The 23,962-nt window shown below is 43.5% G+C and overlaps 8 protein-coding genes across 13 annotated transcripts; 5 read left to right on the top strand and 3 right to left on the bottom strand.

Moving 5' to 3' along the window:
- Positions 1-84: 84 nt before the first annotated feature.
- Positions 85-1,855, bottom strand: LOC119563083 (serendipity locus protein alpha). The gene has a single exon (XM_037876309.1). It carries the CDS (start codon positions 1,815-1,817, stop codon positions 225-227), a length of 1,593 nt encoding a protein of 530 aa, XP_037732237.1. The 5' UTR covers positions 1,818-1,855; the 3' UTR covers positions 85-224.
- Positions 1,856-1,874: 19 nt separating this feature from the next.
- LOC119563084 (serendipity locus protein beta) lies at positions 1,875-3,352 on the bottom strand. The gene is made up of 3 exons (XM_037876310.1): positions 3,202-3,352; positions 2,075-3,148; positions 1,875-2,007 (listed from the first exon to the last, which is right to left on the bottom strand). The coding sequence occupies exons 1-2, from the start codon at positions 3,272-3,274 to the stop codon at positions 2,130-2,132; spliced, it is 1,092 nt and encodes a 363-aa protein (XP_037732238.1). The 5' UTR covers positions 3,275-3,352; the 3' UTR covers positions 1,875-2,007; positions 2,075-2,129.
- A 415-nt stretch (positions 3,353-3,767) lies between these two features.
- Positions 3,768-4,625, top strand: LOC119554947 (sex-regulated protein janus-A). 3 transcript variants are annotated; one of them, XM_037866071.1, is made up of 4 exons: positions 3,768-3,889; positions 3,955-4,116; positions 4,176-4,300; positions 4,485-4,625. In XM_037866071.1, the coding sequence occupies exons 2-4, from the start codon at positions 3,975-3,977 to the stop codon at positions 4,575-4,577; spliced, it is 360 nt and encodes a 119-aa protein (XP_037721999.1). In that variant the 5' UTR covers positions 3,768-3,889; positions 3,955-3,974; the 3' UTR covers positions 4,578-4,625. The 3 variants fall into 3 exon arrangements, with proteins under 3 accessions (XP_037721999.1, XP_037722007.1, XP_037721990.1); XM_037866079.1 differs by having other exon boundaries at positions 3,863-3,885; XM_037866062.1 differs by lacking the exon at positions 3,768-3,889 and having other exon boundaries at positions 3,927-4,116.
- Positions 4,626-4,704: 79 nt separating this feature from the next.
- On the top strand, positions 4,705-5,446 carry LOC119554937 (sex-regulated protein janus-B). Its single transcript, XM_037866050.1, has 4 exons — positions 4,705-4,846; positions 4,911-5,066; positions 5,120-5,244; positions 5,301-5,446. Exons 1-4 carry the CDS (start codon positions 4,795-4,797, stop codon positions 5,388-5,390), a joined length of 423 nt encoding a protein of 140 aa, XP_037721978.1. The 5' UTR covers positions 4,705-4,794; the 3' UTR covers positions 5,391-5,446.
- Positions 5,447-5,805: 359 nt separating this feature from the next.
- On the top strand, positions 5,806-6,557 carry LOC119562876 (sex-regulated protein janus-B). Its single transcript, XM_037875991.1, has 3 exons — positions 5,806-6,108; positions 6,160-6,284; positions 6,340-6,557. Exons 1-3 carry the CDS (start codon positions 5,898-5,900, stop codon positions 6,451-6,453), a joined length of 450 nt encoding a protein of 149 aa, XP_037731919.1. The 5' UTR covers positions 5,806-5,897; the 3' UTR covers positions 6,454-6,557.
- Positions 6,558-7,022: 465 nt separating this feature from the next.
- LOC119549554 (zinc finger protein 771) lies at positions 7,023-8,664 on the top strand. The gene has a single exon (XM_037857707.1). It carries the CDS (start codon positions 7,096-7,098, stop codon positions 8,458-8,460), a length of 1,365 nt encoding a protein of 454 aa, XP_037713635.1. The 5' UTR covers positions 7,023-7,095; the 3' UTR covers positions 8,461-8,664.
- On the bottom strand, positions 8,642-23,230 carry LOC119549533 (axin). Of its 4 annotated transcripts, none has more exons than XM_037857679.1 (13): positions 22,203-23,230; positions 21,184-21,379; positions 20,195-20,269; positions 13,111-13,395; positions 12,817-13,049; positions 12,052-12,756; positions 11,175-11,312; positions 10,971-11,067; positions 10,720-10,851; positions 10,402-10,660; positions 10,200-10,344; positions 9,784-10,107; positions 8,642-9,715 (listed from the first exon to the last, which is right to left on the bottom strand). In XM_037857679.1, the coding sequence occupies exons 4-13, from the start codon at positions 13,204-13,206 to the stop codon at positions 9,589-9,591; spliced, it is 2,256 nt and encodes a 751-aa protein (XP_037713607.1). In that variant the 5' UTR covers positions 13,207-13,395; positions 20,195-20,269; positions 21,184-21,379; positions 22,203-23,230; the 3' UTR covers positions 8,642-9,588. The 4 variants fall into 4 exon arrangements, with proteins under 4 accessions (XP_037713607.1, XP_037713624.1, XP_037713600.1 ...); XM_037857672.1 differs by having other exon boundaries at positions 8,645-9,715; positions 9,784-10,125; positions 22,203-23,229; XM_037857696.1 differs by lacking the exon at positions 11,175-11,312 and having other exon boundaries at positions 8,644-9,715; positions 22,203-23,229.
- Positions 23,231-23,441: 211 nt separating this feature from the next.
- LOC119560101 (40S ribosomal protein S28) lies at positions 23,442-23,907 on the top strand. Its single transcript, XM_037873444.1, has one exon. The coding sequence runs from the start codon at positions 23,529-23,531 to the stop codon at positions 23,721-23,723; it is 195 nt and encodes a 64-aa protein (XP_037729372.1). The 5' UTR covers positions 23,442-23,528; the 3' UTR covers positions 23,724-23,907.
- Positions 23,908-23,962: the final 55 nt, after the last annotated feature.

Raw genomic sequence — 23,962 nt, 5'->3', positions numbered from 1 at the left:
TGTGAATAACTTCAAGTAAATGAAGCAATTACAAATCCAGAGATTACATTCTTTTATATATATACTTATATAGAATAGTTCAGGGATTGGAAACCACTTGAAAGACCTCTTTATATCAACCTTCTAAAATTTTAAAAATAGCTTCAAATTAATGAAGCATTTAAAAATGGTTACATTTTATTATTATAGACATACCTATTTAGAATATTGTGTGTCATGGATGCTCAATCTAATCTAAGAACGTCTTTTATCTGAAAACTTATAAGATCGCTTTCATTGCTTGCGGACTCAGTGAAGGTGTCCTGTGGCCCAAAGACCGAGCAATTTCCGGTTTGTTTTACAAAGGAACGATGTCTCTTAGACACGGATCTACTATTTCGTACAAAAGTTCTGGTGTCATTAGAGGGAATCTCTGGATCAGTGGCAATCGAACTGTCGGTTTCAAGATTATCCTTGCTTATTAAGTCCCTCAGCTTGGCCAGAACAGAGTACAATATCTTGAGGCGTTTAACGATGCGCTTGGGCTCCACCGGAATGTCCAGATCAACCACAGCCTGGCACTCCCGCAGGATCAGGATGAGATCCTTGTGCACCCGCTGGCCATCCGCGCTGAGACCCGAGTAGTTCACCGGCAGCCGGAAGTGCTCCACCAACACACTGCCCCGCTGGACAATCACCTTCTGGTGACTCTTCTCCTGAATGTGGATACTCTCGCCCAGCATATCCAGGTAGTTGTTGATCAGGGAGCAGCTGTCTATGATTTCGTGGATAACGTTCCGGAAAATCAACAGCTCCTGGTTGAAATGCTCTTGCAGGATTTCCACATGGTGTATGGACGAAACGGATTCGGGCAACTGGAGGGCTGGTACAATGCAGGCATCCAGGGATTCCAATGAGGCCAGGCAGCTCCTCACAATCGTCTTGGTTTTGATGTCCTGCGAGAAGGCTATGGCCAGCACTCCAATCTGCTGAATGCGATCCATATTGGTGTCAAAGGCGGAGATCAGTTCTTGGGCACCATTAGCATTCTTTTGCAGTGCCTCCTTCAGTTTCTCCACCGAAGTGTTCTCCAGTTCGATCAAACTGACGAAGAGCAAGTGCAGCATGGCCTCGTTTAGGAAGGATTCCAAGGCGTAGAGAGCTCGTTCCAAAGAGAGTGCCTCCAGCTTGCGGTGGCCACAATTCGGATCACCGGCCTCCTCGTGAAAAGTGGCACATTCGCTGAGTAGAGTCTCGCAAAGAGAGGTCAGGGCCATCTTGTCCGATTTAATGGCCACATTGGCGAATGCCAAGACGTGTCGAACAATATGATTCACTATGCTGGCCAGCTGGAAGCTGTCCTCCGCGAAGCTCTCCTCCAGGATGTGCAGCGAGTTGCTGCTCCTCTGTGCCAGCTTCTCCATGTAATCATCCAGGTGATCCAGTGCCAGATCCATTAGCTCGACGAACGAATGATCCTCCAGGTTCTTCACTGGGGCCACGTTGTTTTGCAGTTGCGTCAGGGAGATCAGCATTCGGCGCAAACACCAGTCCAAACGATCGAGAAAGTGCTGCCTGGTCATCTGCGAGGCATCCAGGCTTATGGTCCGCTCCAAGTGGGTGATGCACGTGACCACCTGGGTGAGGCACAGAAAGATGGTCTCCACCTCCAAGTTGGCGCCACTGGGGGCCACCTCTGGCAATCTGGCCTTCAGATCGCTGGCAAAGTCCAGGAAGGTGGCGCAGAACTCGTTCAGCCAGCCCATGTTGCCCGTGCTGCTGTAGCCCTCTGCGATCAGGTCACTGCAAGTGTTTAACTGAACCAATAACGACTCCATAGCTCTATAAGATGTGCTTCCGGGTAAAGCTGAACTGTTCAACTAAATGCTAATATTGCGCGTCATGACTTTATATACGTCCCATTAACAGGTAGAAGGACCTCTTCTGGGAATTGGGAAAACATCTGCCCAATTTATTACCATGGCCGGCGAAATTTCGCGAATTCCGCGATTTTACCTGCTAGAGTTCCTGAAATACAGGCAAAGAACTGGTATTTCCGTCATTGATTGTTTAGATTTAATTTTATGATACATACGCGCTTAGGGGCCCATAAGCTGGGCTTCTTAGATTAAACTAGCAAGGGACTACATCTAAAAGAACGCCGCGGTGGATTCCTTGGCCGACTCCGCCGACTCTGGCTTTTCGACCGGCTGGTGGACTCGCTTGTGCACCTTCAAAGTGTACTTGTCGACGAAGGACTTCTCGCAGTCGGGGCAGGGATAACGTGGCCGATCGGTCTGGTGGGTGCGCAAGTGGTGCTTGTAAGTGCGCTTGGTCTTGAACTGCTGGTGGCACACCTCGCAGATCAGGGCGTTCTCCTCGGCGTCGTGGCGCATCAAATGGTTGTACATTAGCCACGACAGCGAGAAGCGCTCGCCGCACTTGTCGCACTGGTACTTCTTCTTGTCCCAGTGCACCTCCATGTGCCGCAGGACGTTCCGCTTGTGGGAGAACTTCTTGTCGCAGTAGCGGCACTCCAGTTCGGTCTTGCCCTCGTGCAGGTTCATGTGCAGATCGAGCACCTCGTCGTCCTTGACCTTCAGGCCGCACACTTGGCAGGTGGCTTGCTCCGACTTCTGGCAGGTGTCCGCCTTGATGTGCCGCTCGAGAACCTCCTGGCTGGAGAACATCTCGCCGCAGATGTGGCAGGGTATCTCGGTGGTCTCGGTGAAGAACTCCTCCTCCGAGGAGGGCATGCTGTCGTCCGGCTCGCTGAATTGGAAGTCCTCGTCCAGCATCTCCTCCCGCATGAACTCCTCGCCCTCGCCCTCCTCCTCTGGCTCGAGCTCCTCCTGCTTTTCGGGCGACCGCTCCTGCAGCGGGCTGGCCTGGATGATCTTGAAGGCCGGCACTTGGACCCTGGCCCTCTTGGAGGCCTGCTGTTTGGTCTCCGGCTTGCCCTCCACCTGCCGGCAGCCCAGAAGTGCGTCCGCAATCTGGCGCTGCACCTGGCTGAGGTTCCTTACCAGCCGGTCGTAGTTGAAGAGGTACTCCAGGCAGTCCCGGCAGGCGGCGGAGTTGGGCGCGAGATCCAGCCGCTGGTTGATGATCTTCTCGAAGTACTTCAGTATATCCTTGATCGGCTTGAAGGTCCCTGGCACTATGCAGCCTGCAAAATGTCGGCTATTAGGTTTTACCACTGGGCGGCGGAGACATGGTTACCTTCTATTAGCTGGAACACGCCCACGGACTTCTCCTTGCCGCAAACGAAGCAGAACGGACGCGTTGAGCTCATCTCTTCGCCTAGAAATCGGGAAAATTCGGCTTTAACAATTTAATTTGTGTATATTTTGTTGTGAACGCTAGAGCTGTACCGATAGTATCGACGGTAGTATCGATTTTTGCTCAAATCTGCGCAACGGTACGAATGCTGGGAGGGTGTCCTTGCTAACGTGGCATCTTAACATTCTGTTTGACATTAACATTTGATCGCGCCAATGTGGTGAAAAGAGGTAACTGGATTTGAGAGAGGAGCGCCCTCTAGGGAGTTGGGTTGGGAAACTAGAGCTGTGCATTCTAAATTTTTCGAACTAGTTCGTTTTTAAATTCAGAGCGGTTTTCTCACAGCGATATTCGTTATGTCAGGTGAAAAAAGTATCACGATATAAATATTTATTTTTATTCAAAAAATAACGATGTATAAATATTTTGATTTATTTCTTACCACCACTTTTCTACTGACTTACTTGGCTCTTACGTTTGCTGACACTTACGTTTCTGGTATTTAAGTGACAGCGGCGACGTAAAAAATATCACGATATAAATATTTTTATTTAAAAAAATACCAACGATTGGTATTTTGATATATTTTGTACATCCCTATACACGAGTAGGCTATTTTTGCCGGTTGGTAAGCGTAAATTCCTTTTTTTAAGCACTTCTCCGCAATGAATCGTCTTCAATTCTTCTCCAAAGGACTACGACTGATACACAAAATGTCCGAGGAAGCACTTGCAGGCGTTCCCCTGGTGCACATCAGCCCAGAGGGCATTTTCAAGTACATTTTGATCAACGTTATCGACGGAGGAGATGCTTCCAAGGCTGTGATTCGGGGCTTTTCGGACTGCGAATGGCATGGTAAGTGGGTTTCCCAGTGGCTATTGCTCAACCATTAATCCTCTAAACCTTTCCTGTAGCCGACATCTTCGATCGCGAGGAGAAGGTCTTCAAGAAGCTGGGACTGCGTGCCGAATGTCCTGGTGGCGGCCGCATCGAACACAACCCCGATAAGAAGTACATCAAGGTCTACGGATACTCACAGGTGGGTCTTTGGAGGATCTTAAATCCCACAGTACTGGGCCTACAGGAAATTCCCAGTTTCTAAGGACCGTACCATTACCATCCATGGTATTTTACTACCCGAGCCACTTACGATCTTTTTAGCCCCTACATATCTTTATATGATTCCGATTATTTAAAAAATGGTTCTGCTTGCTAATTTTCAGGGCTTTGGAAAAGCTGATCACGCCCAAACGAAACGCATCCTGACCACCAAATATCCTGATTATACGATCGAAACCTCTGATGAAGGGTATTAGCTGGAATCAAGGGAAGAAAACAGCGACATACAACCTGGAAATTGACCTACAATCTTATGGGCCATGACTTTTACGGAAATGGCATTTGAAATTTTAAAATTCACTCTGAAAAACAGTTGGTTAGGAGCTGTGTTACTGTGCTTATACTAAACCTTTTCGGATCTAAATTAATCAAGTTGTATAGAAATTTCACTTGTATTCCCTTTGGAAAAATAAAATGAAATTTATCAAGTCTCTGAGTCGTCTTCCACATTGTGTTTCTCCGTTGAGTAAGCTATATATGGAGTAATATATCCTATATGCAATATAACTAATGTCTATGCCTAATATTAGAAAAATGTTACTCTACCGATCTGATCAGTCTGGTGGGAATTCCCAGGGTTAGGATAACCAAAGGTGAAAATCGTTACTTGTTAGTCATGATCCATACACACGGGTTTACGAATTTCGGAAGAGTTATCGTTCGTGGAGCTGATGTCGACAATCATTGTGAGTCCAGGATGCTGGCATGTCCTTGATTTTTTAACATAACTCATTTACAGTGGACATTTTTGACTCGATTTTGGAGGAGATGGAACCCCAGGGCATATGTTCAAAATGCCTTGGCGGCGGAAGAATTCTCAACGAGGAAGACAAGAAGAAAATTAAGATTTATGGCACCTCTAGAGTAAGTAAAAGGGATGTCTTTGCTGTAACAGTTGGCTGAATAGAATGTATCCTCAGACATTCGGCGGTGCTGATCACAAAAGGACGAGGAATATACTACAAGCGTGGACCACCTACAAGGACTTCAAAATCAGCGTTAAGAATTAAAGTTTCACATATTTAAGAAATGTTAAATTAACTTAAATACAAATTGCACAGTTAAAGTGAATGGAATATGGTTTTCTGATATTTAAAGGGTAAGAAAGAAGTTGTTGATATATGGGCTATTTACGAAATGCTCGATCCCTAGCAGTGATATGTGTAATTTAATATTTAAGAAATGTTAAATTAACTTAAATACAAATTGCACAGTTAAAATGAATGGAATATGGTTTTCTGATATTTAAAGGGTAAGAAAGAAATTGGGCTATATACGAAATGCTCGATCCCTAGCAGTGATATGTGTAATTATGCATTTATTATTATATCCACTAATATTTGTGAAGAAACTGTCGATCTTAGGTGCTGTGACTTTTGTGACAGTTCTAAATTTATCATTTGACTTGAAGGCCCCAGATAAAATCAGTCTAGCTGAAGCCTTGTTACTGTTCAGACCAACTTTTTTCGGAATACTTCATCTAAATTCCAGTGCCTTTTTATACAAAATTTTCCAAAATGAAAACAATGAACTTTCTGGCTCCCATTTCGCAAATAGTTAGGCCCATTCGAGGGCAAAGTACTTCGCGAGTTAACGCCCTTTTGATAAATGTTCCGCGGGTTCAGATTTCAAAGGGAAAGAACAAGTACCTATTGATGACGATTCACATGCACGGTTTTACCAGGTTCGGTAGGACGATCGTTCGAGGATCGGACACGAAGGACCACGGTTAGTTTAGCTTCTTTCTTCGCTCTAAATTCTAATCCCTTGTGTTCCCAGAGCAAATTTATGAATCCACAGTGGAGGAAATGGACGATATTGGCATATGCACGAAATGCCTGGGCGGAGGGTTCATCAATAACAAAGAGGATAAGAACTTGATTAAGATTTATGGGTGCTGCAAGGTAAGTGTGTGGCATTTGCTTTATTGAATCTGACGGTGATCGAATCTATTCCCAGACATTCGGCGAAGCCCCGCACGGCAGGACAAAGGATATATTGCTGTCGTGGACCAAGTACCAGCACTTCAATATCATCTTGCCCAAAAAGAACTTGAATGCGTATGAAGAATAAAAAAAAGGCACAGGAGGGGCAGTAAAATCACATGTTAATTTTCAGTTTTGCCTTGTTGGCAACTTTAAGCAATCAAATAAAAATTGTCCATGGCTAAGGAACAATTTCCTGTTTTATTGAAATACAATTACATTTACTACTGTGGGCAAAAAGTTAGGTGAATTTGTTTGTAAAATGGAAATCTTTGTTCTAGATCATATCATTCCTTTTAAAGTAATCCCCCTCAGTTTCTGATATAGGCATCAGCCATTGCCTTTACTCAATCGTCGCAAAACGCGTTCCCCGGAGATGTCTCTTGAGTTTTGGGGGTAGTGAGAAGTACCATGGGGCCAAAACCGAACAAGCCGGAAATGTTGGGCCCGCAAGCTTGAATTGAAAACTGCCCACAGTGGTGAAAATGCTTTTTAGGAGGTTGTCTCGGCTATCGCAGGCAACGTTTTGGTGAGACCGTATTCGATCATTTTCGATATATACTAGAAAATACCCACATGTACCGATGGTATTTATATATAGGAGGGTGTATCGGCTAAATAAACTGGAACCACTGGTTCGATAAACGATAGCCATCAACCGATAGCGGCAGCTGTGCAGCCCTCGTTCCAAGCATATTTTGTAAATAAATTCCAGTCGAGAATTCGGAAAATGAATTGCTGCATTTGCCAGTTTTCCGTGCGCGTGCCCAAGGACATTCACACGGAGACCGTTGGCCACCCGCCGGTGCTGATCAGCGAGCTGGTCCTGCAGTGCACCCGGGGCACAGACTACGTCCTGGCGGACGAATCGTCGACGATATGCAAGAAATGCTGCGAGAAGTTGGCCAGGTACCACAAGTCGATTCAAATCGCGCGCAAGCTGCGCCAGGAGATCCTCGAGCTGATCCACAGTCCCTACATGCCCAAGGACTTCAAGCAGTCGCCGTTCAAGGAGGAGGATGTCGCCAGGGAAACCAGGACCATAACCAAGTTCGATGGGAACATTGAGGAGGTCGAGGAGGAGGATCAGCAAGAGGAGGAACATCAGCAGCTGGTGGAAGTGGACACCTCCGCGGAGGGCATCACCCTGGTGGATCCCACCAGTATCGAGGAGGAGGTGGCCGAGCAGGAGGAGCACATCTTCATTATAAAGCAATCGGAGGAGGAGGAGGAAGAGTTCCAATCCGTGGACCTGGACATCGACAACGAGATCATCATAAACGAGGAGGAGGCCAACGAGATGGGGGAGGAGGAGGAAGATCTGATGCCACATGCCAAGCACGAGGCCCAGGAAGCCGACTTCTTCAAAGAAGACACCATGAGCGACTTTGACGACCATCTGGACGGCACCATAGAATACATAATATCCGACGGCGAGGGTGACGACCAGGACCAGGATCACGACAGCTCCGGCGAGTACACGGTCAACATACAGTGTCCCAGCTGCCCGGAGAAGTTCACCAGCCGGCGCGCCTACAATGCCCACACAAAGCGGGAGCACTTTCCCGGCTATGTCTGTGATCAGTGCGGCAAGACGCTGCAGTCGTACTCCGGCTTCATAGGCCACCTCCAGAACCACGAGCCCGTCAAGCAGTTTGCCTGCCCCGTTTGCCCCGAGCGGTTCAGCCGCAAGTTCCGTCTGAAGCACCACATGGCCTGGCACACAGGCGAAACGCCGTACCAGTGCGAGGTCTGCTCCAAGAGATTCGTCCACAAGGTGGCCCTGTACAAGCACAAGATGATCCACGACAACGAGACCAAGCGGCTGGAGTGCCAGGTGTGCGGTTTCAAGACGCGCACCAAGGCCCACTTGGAGCGGCACATGCGATCCCACACGGGCGACAAGCCGTTCGCCTGTCCAGTGTGCAACAAGCGCTTCTCCCAGATGTACAACATGAAGGCCCATCTGCGGGAGCACGAGAGTCCCGGAACGAACCGCCATCGGCGCTATCACTGTCCCAAATGCACGCACACGTTCATCAACGAGCAGAACTATGTGTCCCACGTCCAGAGGGACGACTGCACGGCAGTTTAGCCCAATCCCACTGACGAATACATATAATAGAGATAATTATCTAAGCCTAATACCGATCATCATCGTGTTGTGATCAGAATCACAACCACCCATCCAACCGAATGAATTCGAATCATTTGGCACATTACGTTCTATCCATGTACTTTTTTTATTAAATCTATATGCATTTTGCTCACAAATAAAATATGTTTGATATAATAAATTTATCCGTTACTTGCATATTTCTGCGGTTATTTCAGTTTTCTTAAAAAAATATGTATAGTATGTGTATGCATTAACTTATTTAAATAAATCAATCGATCGATGTCGTCCGTTTCGGCCAAGAGCCTCCAATATATACCTCTAGAGTGTAGACGTACATCCCAATATTGGTCACTGCTGGACTAAGTCGAACCCGAAAATTAAATGTGCCTAATGGTAGATCGGTAGATGCAATTGACGCAATTACAATACATTGTATAAATACATAAATGTTAAGTGTGTGTATGCTGTGTTATAGATTATACAAAAATAAAACAGATTATCTTTTGATTTTTGTCGAGTTGAATAGAACTTTGTTAATATCATCATATCATCATAAAATGCACATTACAAAAATATTAACAAAATTTATTGCAGGCAGTCCGTAGTTAGTAAAAAGTAACAAACAAATCCCAATCGTGGTAAACCCATAAATCTTCTTAATAAATTGATTTTGTGCAGGTCCTAATCCTAATCTCAGCCCCCTGGCTGCGGGGCTAAAACGCTTTCGGACTCTGAAACGTACGGCCTCCACAAGGAGTCAACACAAAGAGGACAGTAGCTCGGAAATTCGTTGGGGAATTACAAACTTAGAAGCACCTTTATGGGTGGCCGGTGAATAGATCAGTTTTTGTTGTACAGAAAAATACATTGCCCCCGCAGAGAGTAGTTTGTGATGCTTACAAAAGCCGGTCGGTCGCCCGAACAGATATCAGATATAGCTTTTGATTTGTCGGAAATAGCTTCTCCAGTTGCTAGCTCTAAGATGCGTACACTTGGTGCGTTCGTTATCGTATTCGTACTCTGCCGAGTGCTTCAGTTTCATCGCTGCACCAAGCCACACTCACGATTTGCCTTAATACAAAATCTACGCTAAATGCTTAATTATTAATCGGATGGCTTGACAAGACCCATCGCTTTGTCTCCGAATAGGGGCAGTATGTCGGAGTCGTTAACAATCTCTTCCTGAATCACTGGACTGTCCGGGTCCTCGCAGTGCGTCTTGAAGAAGAATCTGTGGCGATAAGACGATGGTGGTTAGGAACAGAAGCTATATGGAGAAGCTATAACCAAATGAACTACCTAAAGTGTCCTCTTCTGGGCAGATAGTCCTTGAACTGACGCAGGGTTGGCTGAGTACCGGGTATTTTTATTCTGTACGGCACTGGCTCCTCGCAGAACGAGAACACCACGATCGTCTCCGGTGGCTTGGCCGGCAGAGGCGGTGGCGCCGCCGTGCTCTGGAGCTGCAGCTGGTGCTGGTGGGGCAGGCTGATGCTGCCGCCGCTGCTGCTGCTGCTGAAGGAGGCCAGTGGCTGGTGCTGCATCGGCGGTTGGGCGTATCGACGAGAGCGCCGCGGCTCGTCTTCCAGTCTTCGTTTCGCCTCCTCCAGTTTCGAGGCCGTGCTAGAGCCAGATCGAGAGCTTTAGTAAAGGGTTTTCAATCGGTTAGTTAGTAATCCGTTGGGTTAGTCCATCTAAAAGCTATATTGACCCACCTCGCATCTTTGTACTTGGTAACAGTGTCGGCCGAAAACATGCTAATGCCACTGTCTGTGTTCATGGAAGGCCATTTGTTTGTCAACTTCCGCGAGCAGGAACTGTGATCCGGCATGGACTTCGAGTGCTTCATGGAGTGCCCGCCTGCGCATAGATTTGCATTTAAAAAACCAGTCGTGCCGTGAACTCTATTGGCCTTACTCAGACTCATGGCGCCATCGCTGACCATCCCGGAGTCGTGGGTGGCTGTGCGTCGGCGCGACGGGATGGGTGGGCAGGGCGACATCGTTCCCGGCGAGCGGTGCGGCGTCTGGTCCTTCCACACCCGCGACACATGCTGGTCCAGAATGTCTTGGTCGTTGTCCTCGTCCAGTGCGAACTTCTCCCGTATCGCCTCGGCGAAGGCTCGATCGCTGGCGCAGGATCTTTCGTTGGTTAGCAGAGCAGCTCCTGGATTTCTCTGTGAAAAGATGCATTTTTAAAATGAAGCTCAAAAGTAATTTATCTTGTAGGTCTCACCTCGCGGGCTCTTTCCTCCAGATCTCGCTTCCGCTTCACTTCCTCCAACTTGGGTATCAGCAAGGCCACCAGTTCGTCCTCCTTCAGTGGTCTGTGCTCGTTCGAATGTAGTCGTTGTGTGCGAGGTATCACCTGTTAAATAAGTAATTAGTCAATTAGTATTAATAAGGGTAATTTGTCATATCATTACAAGACAATAAATAATCACTCTATAACACAAAGTGTTAGTCGTAGAGCTTCAAACTATTTACCTGAAAGGTGTTGGTCTCCTTGTTCGCCATCGCGCTCTGGCGAATCGCCTTGCTCTCCGTGGAGCTGTGTCTGCGTTGTATGTACGGGCGACCGTCCCTGAAACGAGGAATCATTAGTCAGTCAAACTGTTCGCTGGACTTGTGGTTCCATGTCTCAAGCATCCGTTTCGCCGGGATCTCTACGGGGAAGACGCCGCTACTCACATGGAACAGCTGGAGATCGACATGGTGTCGGAGTCAGTGCGTCCGCCGGAGCTAACGCTGCCCCTCTCCGAATCAACCCGCGAATTCGGCACATAGGAGGTGTTGGTAGTGCTTGGATTGTACACATAACCGTGGGCACTACTCGCATGCAGATCGGACCAGGAACAGGAACAGGAACATGACCGGGACATATATGGTTTCCATGCAATGGCGCCCAATTGTGTGATTGTGTTTTTGTGAGTGGGGTAATCGTCAAGATCCACAAAACAAAAATGTGCAAAAACAAATAAGGAAATCGCAATGTATAGATAGTATATCATCGAGTCAGTAGTGTAACGGTAAACATATGTACAATGCATATGCGGTGGGTGTTTTGAGGTCCAATGGTGTATATATGGTATGCAGGTGGGTTCGTGTTTTTGGCGTGCGTGTTTTGTTTTGTGAGCGTTCATGTACAACATATGTAAAAAAGTAAAAGAAACAAAAGTAACAAATTATGAGTTAATCACAGAAAATCATCATCAATAATGGAGAACTTAAGACAAACATAAGAGTGTGGTGGATCTCGTCAGGTGTACGAATTTTAGGTAGAGCTATATATTACAACCGCGAGTTCTAAAAACTAATACTGCAATCAAAATAAATATCTTCTTTGTATTCTTTTAAATTTTAAAGTTTAAAAAGATATTTAAAATTCTTTACTTTTTAAAATTTTGATAAAACTTTTACATAATCTATTTAGTACCTGTACAGTAAGTAATATTATTATTTTGACTGCAACTCTGATATCCTACATACTAGCTTTAAAATGTACATCCTAGCCTAAATTTTGTTATCAACCAGGGATTACAAAAAAAGGAAGAAGGGGCGTACATACCCGGGAGGTCGGATTTCCAGTCTTCTTTTCTGAGTTGCTATTAGTAGGTCCCGCGTCAGTCGGACCGGGTAGTCGGGCGCCCGCGCACCTGCGCCCACGGATCCGGAACCCAGGGATCCGCCGCCCTCCTGCATCTGCACCTTCTCGAAGTCGTCGCAGAGCGACAGCACCGAGTCCTCGTGCAGCGTGGGCAGCGTGGAGCTGCGGGGCAGTGTGTCGGTGGCGCTGATGGAGCCGCTGGAGCTGGCCGACGTCGAGGGACCGTACACACTGCCGCTGGCACTGCATGTGCCAGCTGGCGGCCCGCTCACGCTGCTCACCGGCAGGTTGATGAAGGCTCCGGGCGGCACCAGATGCTGCAGCTGCTGCTGCTGCTTGGTGGTCATGGCGGTGGCAGTGGCTGGCGGAAGGGCGCAGGCGCCCACGAGACTGCTGCCACCGCTGCCACTGCTCCCGGCACTTCCCGATCCCGTGGCGCCGCTGCTGCTGCAGCGCTCCTGCTGGGCGGACATCTGCTGGATGTACAGGATGTACATCTCCGAGCAGAGGAACGTGGGGTAGATGTTGTCGCGGATGGTGACCTCCACATGGCGCTGCATGGGATCGAAGATGTGCGGGCTGAGCGGCAGCTCGGGATTCGTCTTGATGGCCTTAATCTGGGCGCGCAGGTCATCGGAGATGGACAGCTGACTCTTGCGCAGGAATCTGGATTGAAGAACAGGTAAATTTGAATGTATTATTTGGGTTAAAGCCTTAGAGACTCACCTATAGATGGCTCCGATTATCTGCTTGATCTTCTCCGGATCCGTCTGCTGCTTAAGGCCCTCGCAGGCGAAATAGAAGTTGAGGTGGTCGTTGTAGGCGGGCGCCTCCTCCTCGACGTACTTCTTGAAGAGCTCGACCCCATCGCGGTCCTCCAGCAGGTGGTTCAGCGTCCGGGCCCAGTTCAGGTAGGATGGCGGTGAATTCTTCGAGGTCTCTGCTACCCCTTCGGTCATCTGAAGAATGGGATGACTGAGTTATAGGAGAGATCTCACCACAATCGATTCAGGAACCCACCTTTTTAACACGGCTCTCTTCTCCGGGTACTGGTGGTCGTGGCCCACTACACTCATTATCATCATGTTTCCGGAGTCCCGATGGATGGCCACTCATGCCACTCTAAATTGGCTTCCCAGGACGAGCGATCGCTGCTAAATATTTACCTATTCCTACGCTAAAGTTACCAGTTACGATTAACGAACGTGTTTTCTCGGTTTCAAATCACAAACGCCCGTATTTTACAAATATCTGGGACATGGAAGATGCGCTCGTTTGCGAATTTGGAAGGCAATTAGACAAGGCCTGGAAGTAAAATATTGAAAATTATAAAATATGAAATATTTGTTTTTTATGAAGCGGTTAGAACTAGAAGCAAGAAACAATAAGGTTTATTTTAATTTTGAAGTAGTAATGATTTATAAAGAATAGTTTTAGTTTTGTTTTTTAAGTTGGAAAGGTTGATTCCAAATTTCTGGTAATATGTGCTTATAAAAGAATCAATGAATTTAAAGTATAGTTCCATAACAACTTTTGGTCCCAAGTCCCAAAAGTCAACAGTTCTGGTTTAAGAACCTATAATTTCTACTAAAACTACTAAATAATATGACGTGTATGCTAGCTTTTAGAACACAATGCCCTAAAACGTATCTGGCTGACGAAACTCATTCCATAACTGACTTTTAGCGTGGCCCACTTTCCCATCTTTGAGTCGCAATTTGCAATGCAGAAATCGAAATTGAAATCGCAATGGTAATTGGAGCCGCAAAGGGAAATCCTCAAGGATGCGGAAGCAGAATGAATGACCACTTGGCGGCGGAGGCGACGGCTCCTTTGCCTTTCGCATTTCTTATTTCTTATTTCTTATCAACAGGGAACAAGGAAGCCCACGCAAACTGCCAAGTGAGGAGCGGAATCGAATGGCGGCCATTTTGAGGGCGCTTTTGATTGGTTGACGATATCGACCAATGCAGCAAACGGGGCGCATGGCAAAGGGAAAAAGGCAAAAGGACAATAATCCATTATGTACAAAATTTGAACACGAAATACGCACACACTCACCCAGAGACACACACACCCCAATAATGCCATGCTGAAATGCTAAAATCGGGGATGGTGGCCAGGACTTCCTTCGCTCCTTTAAAACCCCCGCTGCCTCCGGAATCCTCGAGCTGTCTGACGCGTTCGAGAGCAGGCCAAAACTAGAAAGCAAGCACCGCGTCGCGCTTTTGGTAAATCAAAAATATTCCCATTTCTTCGTTGTTCCTTTTTGCCTCCCCTTTGCAATAAAGAGCGGGTCAGAAATGCCAGTTCAGACTTTTCTGAGTTAGGAACCATTTTAAAGGATGGTATGGCATGGTATGTAAAAGTTCCGGGCTCAAACTTTTTTTAGAAAAACATTAAAGGGTGTGAGAATTGCGTTATATCGAATATCTTTCTTAGTTATGAACCATTTAAAGGATGGTATGGGAAGTACAAAACCATTTTTAGCTTTAAGACCATGAACTTTTTAAAAGTCAAGGCTGGTAGCTAAAATAAATATATCATGGCTTATTAATTTCAAATGATCTAAACTATGTTGCACAATATCAGCAGTCTTGAATGTTTAAACCAGTTTGCAATGGCTTCCATAGTATTATTAAAAAAGGAATTCAAAATCCTGAAAATTTTAGGTTAGTTTTGTAGCCAATATTATACATTACAGAATACTCTATTTAGAAGTGTTTACTCTGCACTACAATCACCACAGATTTCGAAAAATTCTCAACTATGAAACATTTCAGGTCTTAAGATCTTAAATATCGTCAAGGAATGCTTGGTAATTTAAAAACTAAAATCGGATCACTTTTAACTTTTAGAATGGAATGCTTGTAAGAATTCCTGTCTTATTTCGTTGATCAATTAATAGATATACATTACAGATATAAACATTTCAATCAGTGGTTTTCTCTTGCTCTAAAGAATTCGCGTTCCTTATTTCTCTACTCCTTTTGACTTCCCTTACTTACAGTTATAGATATTACTGCTTACTGTTTTATAAACAGGTTTTTGTTGGCTGTTAAAATCCCGACATCACTGGATAAGTTTGCCGCCAACAACAGAGCAGCGACAAAAACAACAACAAGGCGGCACAAAGGACATGAACAGAGCCTGGCAAAGTGGAGAGGAGAAGGGTTTGGATGTGGGTCTGGGCTTGGGCAGCACTTCCCTGCCAGCCATGACTTACAGACACACATACACAGCCGCCGGAGCTGAGCTGATGAAAGGGGATGAATGTGCTGCTCTTGTTTATTTTCGTTGTTCTCGGCAGGGCCAGGACAACTGGGGAGCTGAGGAGCCAAGGAGCAGCCACAAAGCGATAGCGCCGGCGGAGAGCCAAGGAAATTCATCAGAACGCCATTTGCATAGCACTCCATTACGGCGAAAAGAACAAAGAAAGGCACAATTAAAACGCTCGTCGCCGCAAAGGAATCCGTGGGAGGACTAGAAGGAACCAGAGATGGAGATGGCGTCGTCCTCCACGAGAAGGACATGCTCCGCGCCTGGCCACTTGAGGCCTGCATCTCCCCCGTGGGCATGGAATCCTCCATCACAAAGACAACGCCAAACAGCAGGGGAAATCGGCACCTCTTTGGTGCATCATCTCGGAATCCTCTACATCCCTTGCAGTCCCTGCATCTCAGGACTAACAAGTGCCATCGCCGACATCAAAGATTCGGCTCGACCTTAATGGCATAATTGCTACTGAAAGCCCCGTAGAAGCTGCTTTCTCTCGGCTCACAAAGAAAGTTAGTTGCTGACGCTTTTTAAGTCCACCACGAGGTAAAATGAGGCCCACAACATTCAGAAGAGGGAATTACCTTTGACTTTTCAGCGAGTAGTTGCCAAAGCGCTCTTTTAATCATTCAAGAATCATTTGAGAAGGCCTAAACCTTTTAAAATCCTACAATGACGTTTACAAGCTTTGAATCAAAGGGTACATGTGAACTTCCGTTGTTCCTACTTTCTGAATACTGAGCAGTTGCTTTTGCAATTTTCGCTAAGTCTGCTTAGTAAGGAAATATAAAAAAAAACTTATATACACAAAATAATAATCTTACAACTTTTTAGTCAGATTTGAAATGATAGGAAGATATATTTATATAAAATCCTATTTTTGCTGTAATCTGAAAATGTTTAAATTCATCTTTTAAGTACTCAAACAATTTAATCGCAAAATCTCTTGAATAGGACTTCTACAAAGCTTGAAAGTATTTTATTTGACTTACTACATTTTTTTTAAGCCGGAAAACTTTGTTATTAGTTATGATAAGCTTCCCAAAGCTCATCGGAGTGAAGTTTTTTTTAAACTTGACTAAAATTCTACCTTTCATAAAATTAAAACAAAAATAGTTCTGTGCGAATTAGTTTTGCTAAAAAATAATTAACATGGGATTGAGAAAAGAGGCGGGTTATTTTTTTAAACAGAAATATTGCAAAAACATCCTTATCATCATCCATATAAGGCGGTTCAATCAGGATCAGAAATTGAAAATTATATCTAATCATTAGATTCTAATGTCGAAATAACTTTCAAACTTTAAAGGATTTTAAAACCCAGCTTCTTAAAATAACAATAAAAATATCATTTAAAAAATAATATCCTGGTAACTATCTAAAATAAACTATTGTCTTTGTAAATATGCCGCCGGTGCTTCGCTGCTTTCTGTGCATAACTCATATTTTTCTGTCGGGGAACTAAATAAATTGTTTTGGAAGCCACAAACTGCCAGAAACATAAAAGCCCTTAACATATTCTCTACGATAAACGAATGAATTACACTTGGTCATATACATTCGGAATAGTTAAAGTTCAACCCCCGGTGAAAGCAACTATTTTGTTTCATTGTTGTTCGAATGCAGTTGAACGGAAATTATGAAATAATTAAATAAATCCTTATTGATTTTGCTGTGAGCGAATGCCGAAAAAACAACAATGGAAACAGGAGCAGAAAAAGAGACCCTCTCGAGGGCAGATGATGATGATTTTTCTATCCCTATTAGATTGCGTACGCATCGCCGGATAATTCCTTTCCATTCTTTTCAAGTTATGAGTTCTGATGATTGGCAGGTAAGTCTAGCGTGAGATGAGGGCTTCCCATCGTCATTATCGTCGCTGGAGGAAGCCGGAGGCGACTGCTTAGAGTTTCCCTGAAAACGGTTGCCCAGGTGAGGAAATACTCGCAGGATTCGGTCTATTTTTCTTTGAGGGATCCCAGCACAACCTCAGGTATGCACGGCGGTAGACGGGATGACACTAAATCACCTTTGATGCACTCGAAAATCCCTCGACAGGTTGCTCACTTCGGGAACCAAGCGACTTTTCGGATTATTATCGCCACTAATTGTTGACAAATCTTGCCACGAGCCACGGAGCACAAAGTATTCGGGTGACAATGCCTTGACAAGCGGAAAGTCAAACTGAACGAGTCCTCTGAAACTGATTCTCATTCTGATTGCGATTCTGATTCTGAATCTGAATCCTCATCCAGCGTTGACAGCGTTCGCAGGGTGAAATCTGCCCGCCACGTATGTGCGCCCATGCCCAGGCAGCCGGAGTACATAAACCGTTTCGGGGTTGCCTCGCCCGGACCAGCCCTCATCCTCATCCTCATCCTCGCTTCCATCCTCACCCACAGCCTCTTCCATTCACAATTGTTGCATGCGGACATCGAGGATGGCGCTTACGTCGTTTATGTACGGATATCGAACTTAATTGACGAGCACATCGGAGTCGGGATACCACGCAGAGAAAAGATTAGTACTTTGTACTTTTTATTAAACTATGGTTTTATGTAAAATATGTATAACCAGTCAATAACCACAGAATAAGGAAGATTTATGAAGTGATTTGACACATAATCATCATCACATTAAAGGTAATTGTTACCTTTTATATACTTCTCATGTTATTCATTTATTCAAAACTGTTTCAACTTGCTATAATACTTCCTTACCGCAAAGTGGAAATGAGTCAAAATATTTGTTATTAATATTACTCTTTTTTATCAGCTTAATAAAGGTTTAAGGAGTCTCTTTCTCATCTCTATGTTATGCTAAAAGTAGGTATTGAGCTCAAGATACCTATGCGATTTATAAGTTTATTGAAAACCTTCTTTTGATTCAGAGTAATTTAACATTAGAAAACCCGCCTAAGTTCTATAAAATCTAACGAAATTGATATCTAACAAAGTTTTTGCGTTTTTATTGATATAATTTAGTTTTGTATTTACTTTAACACTTTCCGACTTAAACTCAACTTGCCAAACTTTTTAAGGGGTTTATCATAATTCGATCTTTGTAGTAAAGTATCTTGAACCACTTTAAAAAATTACTTTTCAATATCCTAAATGACATTTCTTGATCCTTGTTCTTTCTGCACTTAGATTCACTCTGATTTCCAATTAAACTAACCACAGAACTACCTAATAGTTCAGTTTGGTGGGTATTTTCTCCTAGTGGAGCACCACTGCCCCTCAAAGCTCCCGACCAGCTGTTGATGGACTGCCCAGCGGAGGAGCAGGAGCAGAGGCGGGAGCACTGGCGCTGGGGACGACCTCCAACATAATGATGCTCCATGTACATTGTACAACAACAGTGTGCACACAAAGGATGTTCTTTTCAAAGTGTCCGTGGTTGCGGCGGAGCAAGCGAGACGGCATCAGGCGAATAGGAGTCATTGTGTGCAACCAATATGCGCAGGTCCAGATTCGGTCCTCGGTTCCCATTCCCTCGGCTTCGAGGGCCCAGACCAAGTCCTGGCCCACTGCCAGAGTGCCGGGGCAAAGGAAAAATCAGACGCCCGTCCTCATTGTACATAAACAGAGCAGCGAAGTTGGGCTCTATTTGTAATCCGCAGAGCGCAAGGGTTGAGTCGGAAGACCCACCTCCGGATTCCATTTCCTCCCCTAAACGCAAATGTGGAAATTATTTTCGAATAAGTTTGAAAACAATGTGGAAGGGGAGGGGCGGCAGCCTCATTTGTTTCTAATGAGGTTAAGACCGCCATTGCGGAACCAAACGAACCCGCCGAACAAGGGGCGTCTGATGATGGTCTAGACTCCGGGCTAACCCGGCAAACTGGGGGAAAAAGCACGGAAAATACTCACTACGGCTGCGAGTATTGCCGAAGGTCAATAGTGGCACTTTGTGCGCGGCAAAAGTTGCCAGCAAAGCCAGAAAAGTTCGGCACGGAAGCGCACGCTTTTCAGGTGCAACGCCCATTGCAAGGACATCCGAGGATGCACTTTGGCGTGGAAAACTGTTGCACTTCGCTCAGGCTCAGGACAAAGGTAACTTATTACGGGTTTCAGGTGGCTTTTCAAATATATAGCTTGCTTTAATTCGTTGTGAACAATCAACAATTGGGACTTCCTTGGAAAACGCGATTCAGGGAATCCTGTTTGGATTTTTTCCTTGTATGTTGACCAAAGTTGGATTTCCAGACAATGAATGAACGTAGACGTTGTGTGTTAAATGTATAACATCTTAGGAAATCTAAAAAGTTTTTTTTGTGTTTGACTTTGGCGACCATATTTTAATTCTAGGGTTCAAGGGATCCATGAAGTAAAACACAGATTTATTTAAAAAACAAAATGTGTGCCTTACATCATGGATTCAGACCTTTAATCATATAAAGAACATTGATTATCCACACAAAAAAACTGTTATGGTTAAAATTCTACAATACGGTAAGTTATGAAGCTGAAAAAGGTCAATAACTATTAAAAAAAGTGACGTATATTTTTTATTGTTGCGTTGATTACTATTTAATAGTAAATCTACTATAAAATGGAAGGTTGAGTATTTTGTATCTATTTTGCTGGGAGAGTAACTATTTGTTGTTAATATGACAATTCGATTGGTTGGGACCATTTAACTCTTGTATTGGTAAATTTTACCTAAAAGTATTTATGTGTGCATGAATTAAGTATTTTTAAAATTCTAATAAACGCTTGTCTTCCGACTGGAAAGCACGATCATTGCCCATTTGCAAAATGTTTTTAAATTCGAATTTTTTTCAAACTTTTTATAATTCCAATAATATAAAAAACGGTATACTTACATATGTAATTTGCATAAAAAATTCAACATGAAAATCAAGGGAAGATAACAGTATTCCAAAAAGTTTCGGTAGTTCCTGAAAAAATAATAGGGGAAATTTAAAAGATTTAGATAAATGTAATACTTTTGGTATCAACTAATCTACAAGTGTAATTAATTTGAATGGTAGCAGCAGCATTTTTTCCAACATGTAAAAACGATTACCAAAAAAAAATACAATTGAAAACCAATGTTTCTGCAAAACAACCTAATTTGTCACAAAAAATGTAATTAAAATAGAAATTTCTTATTGAATTAATATTAGATTGATTACATTTCTTTTATAAATATGTCAAATAGTAATGGGGATTCATTGAGTAAATATATGGGCTTCACAGCGGTACTTAACTTTCGGGAAAGCTATTTTACATAGCTTAATTTTACACAGGTAATACTAAAAAGAATGACAAAAGTCGACTAAAAACTATACCTTTTTTAAAAAAGATTAATTTAAAAAAAACTTTTACAGGTAAGGTATTAAACAAATATTTTTTAGAAATTTATAAGAAAATGTATTAGAAATTAGCCTAATTTATTTTGTTGAATGTATCAGGAAATAAATTAGAAATTTAGAATATTATCAACAAAATTAAAATAGATTATAGAAATAAAAGTTTGGTTGTTTTAATTATTAGATAAATTAAACGTCAAATATCTATAACTTTCGATTTACTCAAATACATATGTACATAAGATGTTTGCGTTTTTTCATGTTGGTATTAAATATTTAAAAGATATCTGACAATAAATTTGAATTGAAGGTGCGCGTGATGTGGCGTACTCCAAAGCAATCGAGCAACAACCATCTCCCCTTACGCATGCCTTATTCAATATTCAATAACCCTTTGATATTAGTTTTGTGGGGGAGAAAAAATATTTTCGCACGAATGCTTCAAGTTTCCGCCTAAATAAATATAAAGAATGCCCATGAAAATTAAATAAAACACTTACCGATTAAACTCAAGTGAGAAATGGCCAACTCTTGAGAATATATGAATTCAAAATTATGCGAGTCCTTTAAGACGGTTGATTCTTTTGATGTCCGATTTGTAGAAATGTTAAACTCTGCGTTTCACTTAGTTTTTCTTATTCGCATTAATTCCTATTAATGTATCTTATATTACAGTTGATGTAGTACATGCAGTACCTGTAAGAGTAAAATAAATTGTTTAGTTAGTAATATTGATCCAAATAATATGGATAATAAGTATATAGGATAGGAAAGACAGTGTCCATTGGACACTTACTAAGACTCCAAAACTATTTTTTTTAAATCTATCTTTACCGAAAGTTAAGTAAAGTTAGGGTATTTTAAAGGTCTGATAACAATTTGAAATAAAATTAGCGATGTTTCACGGAAGGTTGTTGCTTAACTTTGAAAAGTTATACAGGAATACGTTGTTTCTTATTGAACAGCCTTAAAAGGTTTACTTTTTAAGAATAGTCTTCTTAATTTAAATAAATAATAAACCTTTAAAGGTATGAGGAATGCCAATTTTAGCTTAACAAATTTGTATAGGTTCTTATTGGTCCTTTATAGGCACTTGTTTCTCATATAAAATGTAAGAGCTTTGAAATTAATAAGATATATCCGGAATGGACATGGAATATTAGAAGAATAACTATAGTTTAAGCCTGCATTTTAGACAGGTATGAGAATTTACATGTTGTTTGAATGCGAAATCGTTATAAAGTTGCCCAGTTAGGATACAACAATTAAATTCTTGCAAAGTACGTTATGAAACTCTTGGAGTCCTCGCAGAGCATACCAAATGTATGCACAATTATTAATTAATCATTGCTTCGACAAAAACAAAGCACAATCCAAGTCCTTGAAACCATTGTACTAGCTACATGTTGATGAACCATAAACATCCAATAATCCATCTTACGAGAAACATCACAGACTGAAATGGGAAATTAAACCATTAGTTACTGATTCAGCAAAGAAATACCAAATCATATCGTACCCTTAGATTCGTGTATCCTTGGCTTCACTCAATTGGGATGGCAGACGAGGACTGATCCTGGCGAGAAATCCGGCTGGTCCTGGCGGCCCTGGCTCCAATCTTCGATGGCGGTGACGATGACGAGGTGGGTTTGGACGGGAGTAATTTGATTGTAGCTTTAACGGCTGGACGCTTCGATTTCAATTGCAATTTCAACTTAGAACTCAGTTTCAATTTCGATATCGACGAGGATGATGCTAGCATTTTGATTAGTGTGCTCAACGAGAGGGATGCGTGACTAACAATTAATGGAAGGACGATTTGTGGAGTTCAACAAACAAGCGTAAACGTAAACAAGAGAGTGTGGTTAACAAGGAGCAGGCACAAATGACCGGTTCCGGACTAAATGCTAAACAAGGCTGCTGCAGATCCTCCTCCTCCTCTCCTGCCTCTTCTCAAGCGGGGATCCTCGGCTCTCCTCTCTCTCTGAAGTGGAACTACCCAAGGGGCATTTCCCAATCGAAGCCGATTCGTGGCTGATATATATATGCGGGATATATATCTTTAGCTTCCTGGTTCGCCAGGAGCAGTCGTCATCCTCGTCGTCCTCTGGCAACTCTGGTCCTCCGGAGAGGGAGAAAATCGTGCTGGACCGCCGCCCACTAGAGCATCTTTGGCTGGTCTCCGTCTCCGGTGGTTCCTCTTCCCCTGGAGCGTCCCTATATACGTGTGGTCGCCGCTCCTCTCAGTTCTCCACCATTTAAACACTTTTCCGTCTGCTGCTTCTTTTATTTTGTGTATTTTGTTGCTGTTGTTGCCTCTGCTGCCTTTGCTGCTGCTGCTGCCGTTGCCGTTCGATTTTCATGGACGTATCGTTGCGGATTCGTTGTGCGCCGAATCTCCAGAACGCGGACACTGTTTCCGGGCCCGCTAGCACCGCTTATTTAGTGGTAAATAATAGATTTATTGAATGGCAAAACAAAATGTAGTTCGACACAAATGTTAGACGGCGAGACGAACGATTACATGCTAGAGTTGCGTGGTTCGAAATCGAACTGGTTCGATAGCAGCCAGATTCTGATACAGGGCTGCTGCGCTAGTTCCGTGAACCAGTTCGATTTATCAGCTGGTCTCCAAGAAGTCGAGTTGGCAACACTAGTCCAGAAAATCGTTACATACACTTAAAAAAAACTAGGAAGCTATTTGAAAATAAATTATTTTGCCATAGACTTTTTTGTTGTAGAATAAACACAAGAAGAAAGTTGACAAGTTCACCCACATTGACATTTGAATTTTGTTTCAGAATTATCAGCAAACAAAATTCTTAAACTTACATTTCAAACAATCATGGACAAACCAGTGTATGCTCGCGTGGTCAAGATCCTCGGCAGGACAGGATCTCAGGGTCAGTGCACCCAAGTCAGGGTCGAGTTCTTGGGCGAGCAAAACCGCCAGATAATACGAAATGTCAAAGGACCCGTTCGCGAGGGTGATGTCCTTTCCCTCGTGGAGTCCGAGCGAGAGGCCAGGAGACTGCGTTAGGAAATCCGCCACCTTGGATTCTCAATAAACATATTTCATACTTAAAATATTCCAATATCCAGTATCAACGCATACAACGTATAAAAAAGAAACATGTAAATAACAAAATTTAAGCTTACCTAATATGTAAGATAAATATAATATTACAATTATCTTAAAAGACCACAACAATGTTTGAGAACATTAAAAACCAGACACATTTTTATATAAAATGTAGATGGCGCCACTAAAAACAGTTT

This window comes from Drosophila subpulchrella, chromosome 3R (assembly GCF_014743375.2).
Source record: "Drosophila subpulchrella strain 33 F10 #4 breed RU33 chromosome 3R, RU_Dsub_v1.1 Primary Assembly, whole genome shotgun sequence".
NCBI lineage: Eukaryota > Metazoa > Arthropoda > Insecta > Diptera > Drosophilidae > Drosophila > Drosophila subpulchrella.
The sequence above is the reverse complement of the archived record's forward strand: the minus strand, read 5'-3'. Positions and strand labels throughout refer to the sequence as shown.

What these genes read in the sequence shown, in the direction of transcription:
- LOC119563083 (XM_037876309.1), bottom strand. Translation starts at nt 1,817, where the DNA reads ATGGAGTCGTTATTGGTTCAGTTAAACACTTGCAGTGACCTGATCGCA.
- LOC119563084 (XM_037876310.1), bottom strand. Translation starts at nt 3,274, where the DNA reads ATGAGCTCAACGCGTCCGTTCTGCTTCGTTTGCGGCAAGGAGAAGTCC. An exon ending in CGTGTTCCAGCTAATAGAAG is followed by an intron (nt 3,149 to 3,201) that starts GTAACCATGTCT and finishes GACATTTTGCAG; the next exon opens with GCTGCATAGTGCCAGGGACC.
- LOC119554947 (XM_037866062.1), top strand. Translation starts at nt 3,927, where the DNA reads ATGAATCGTCTTCAATTCTTCTCCAAAGGACTACGACTGATACACAAA. An exon ending in TTCGGACTGCGAATGGCATG is followed by an intron (nt 4,117 to 4,175) that starts GTAAGTGGGTTT and finishes CCTTTCCTGTAG; the next exon opens with CCGACATCTTCGATCGCGAG. An exon ending in AGGTCTACGGATACTCACAG is followed by an intron (nt 4,301 to 4,484) that starts GTGGGTCTTTGG and finishes GCTAATTTTCAG; the next exon opens with GGCTTTGGAAAAGCTGATCA.
- LOC119554937 (XM_037866050.1), top strand. Translation starts at nt 4,795, where the DNA reads ATGAAATTTATCAAGTCTCTGAGTCGTCTTCCACATTGTGTTTCTCCG. An exon ending in AGCTGATGTCGACAATCATT is followed by an intron (nt 5,067 to 5,119) that starts GTGAGTCCAGGA and finishes ACTCATTTACAG; the next exon opens with TGGACATTTTTGACTCGATT. An exon ending in AGATTTATGGCACCTCTAGA is followed by an intron (nt 5,245 to 5,300) that starts GTAAGTAAAAGG and finishes ATGTATCCTCAG; the next exon opens with ACATTCGGCGGTGCTGATCA.
- LOC119562876 (XM_037875991.1), top strand. Translation starts at nt 5,898, where the DNA reads ATGAAAACAATGAACTTTCTGGCTCCCATTTCGCAAATAGTTAGGCCC. An exon ending in ATCGGACACGAAGGACCACG is followed by an intron (nt 6,109 to 6,159) that starts GTTAGTTTAGCT and finishes TTGTGTTCCCAG; the next exon opens with AGCAAATTTATGAATCCACA. An exon ending in AGATTTATGGGTGCTGCAAG is followed by an intron (nt 6,285 to 6,339) that starts GTAAGTGTGTGG and finishes ATCTATTCCCAG; the next exon opens with ACATTCGGCGAAGCCCCGCA.
- LOC119549554 (XM_037857707.1), top strand. Translation starts at nt 7,096, where the DNA reads ATGAATTGCTGCATTTGCCAGTTTTCCGTGCGCGTGCCCAAGGACATT.
- LOC119549533 (XM_037857672.1), bottom strand. Translation starts at nt 13,206, where the DNA reads ATGAGTGGCCATCCATCGGGACTCCGGAAACATGATGATAATGAGTGT. An exon ending in AAGAGAGCCGTGTTAAAAAG is followed by an intron (nt 13,050 to 13,110) that starts GTGGGTTCCTGA and finishes CCCATTCTTCAG; the next exon opens with ATGACCGAAGGGGTAGCAGA. An exon ending in CCCAGAAGAGGACACTTTAG is followed by an intron (nt 9,716 to 9,783) that starts GTAGTTCATTTG and finishes TTATCGCCACAG; the next exon opens with ATTCTTCTTCAAGACGCACT.
- LOC119560101 (XM_037873444.1), top strand. Translation starts at nt 23,529, where the DNA reads ATGGACAAACCAGTGTATGCTCGCGTGGTCAAGATCCTCGGCAGGACA.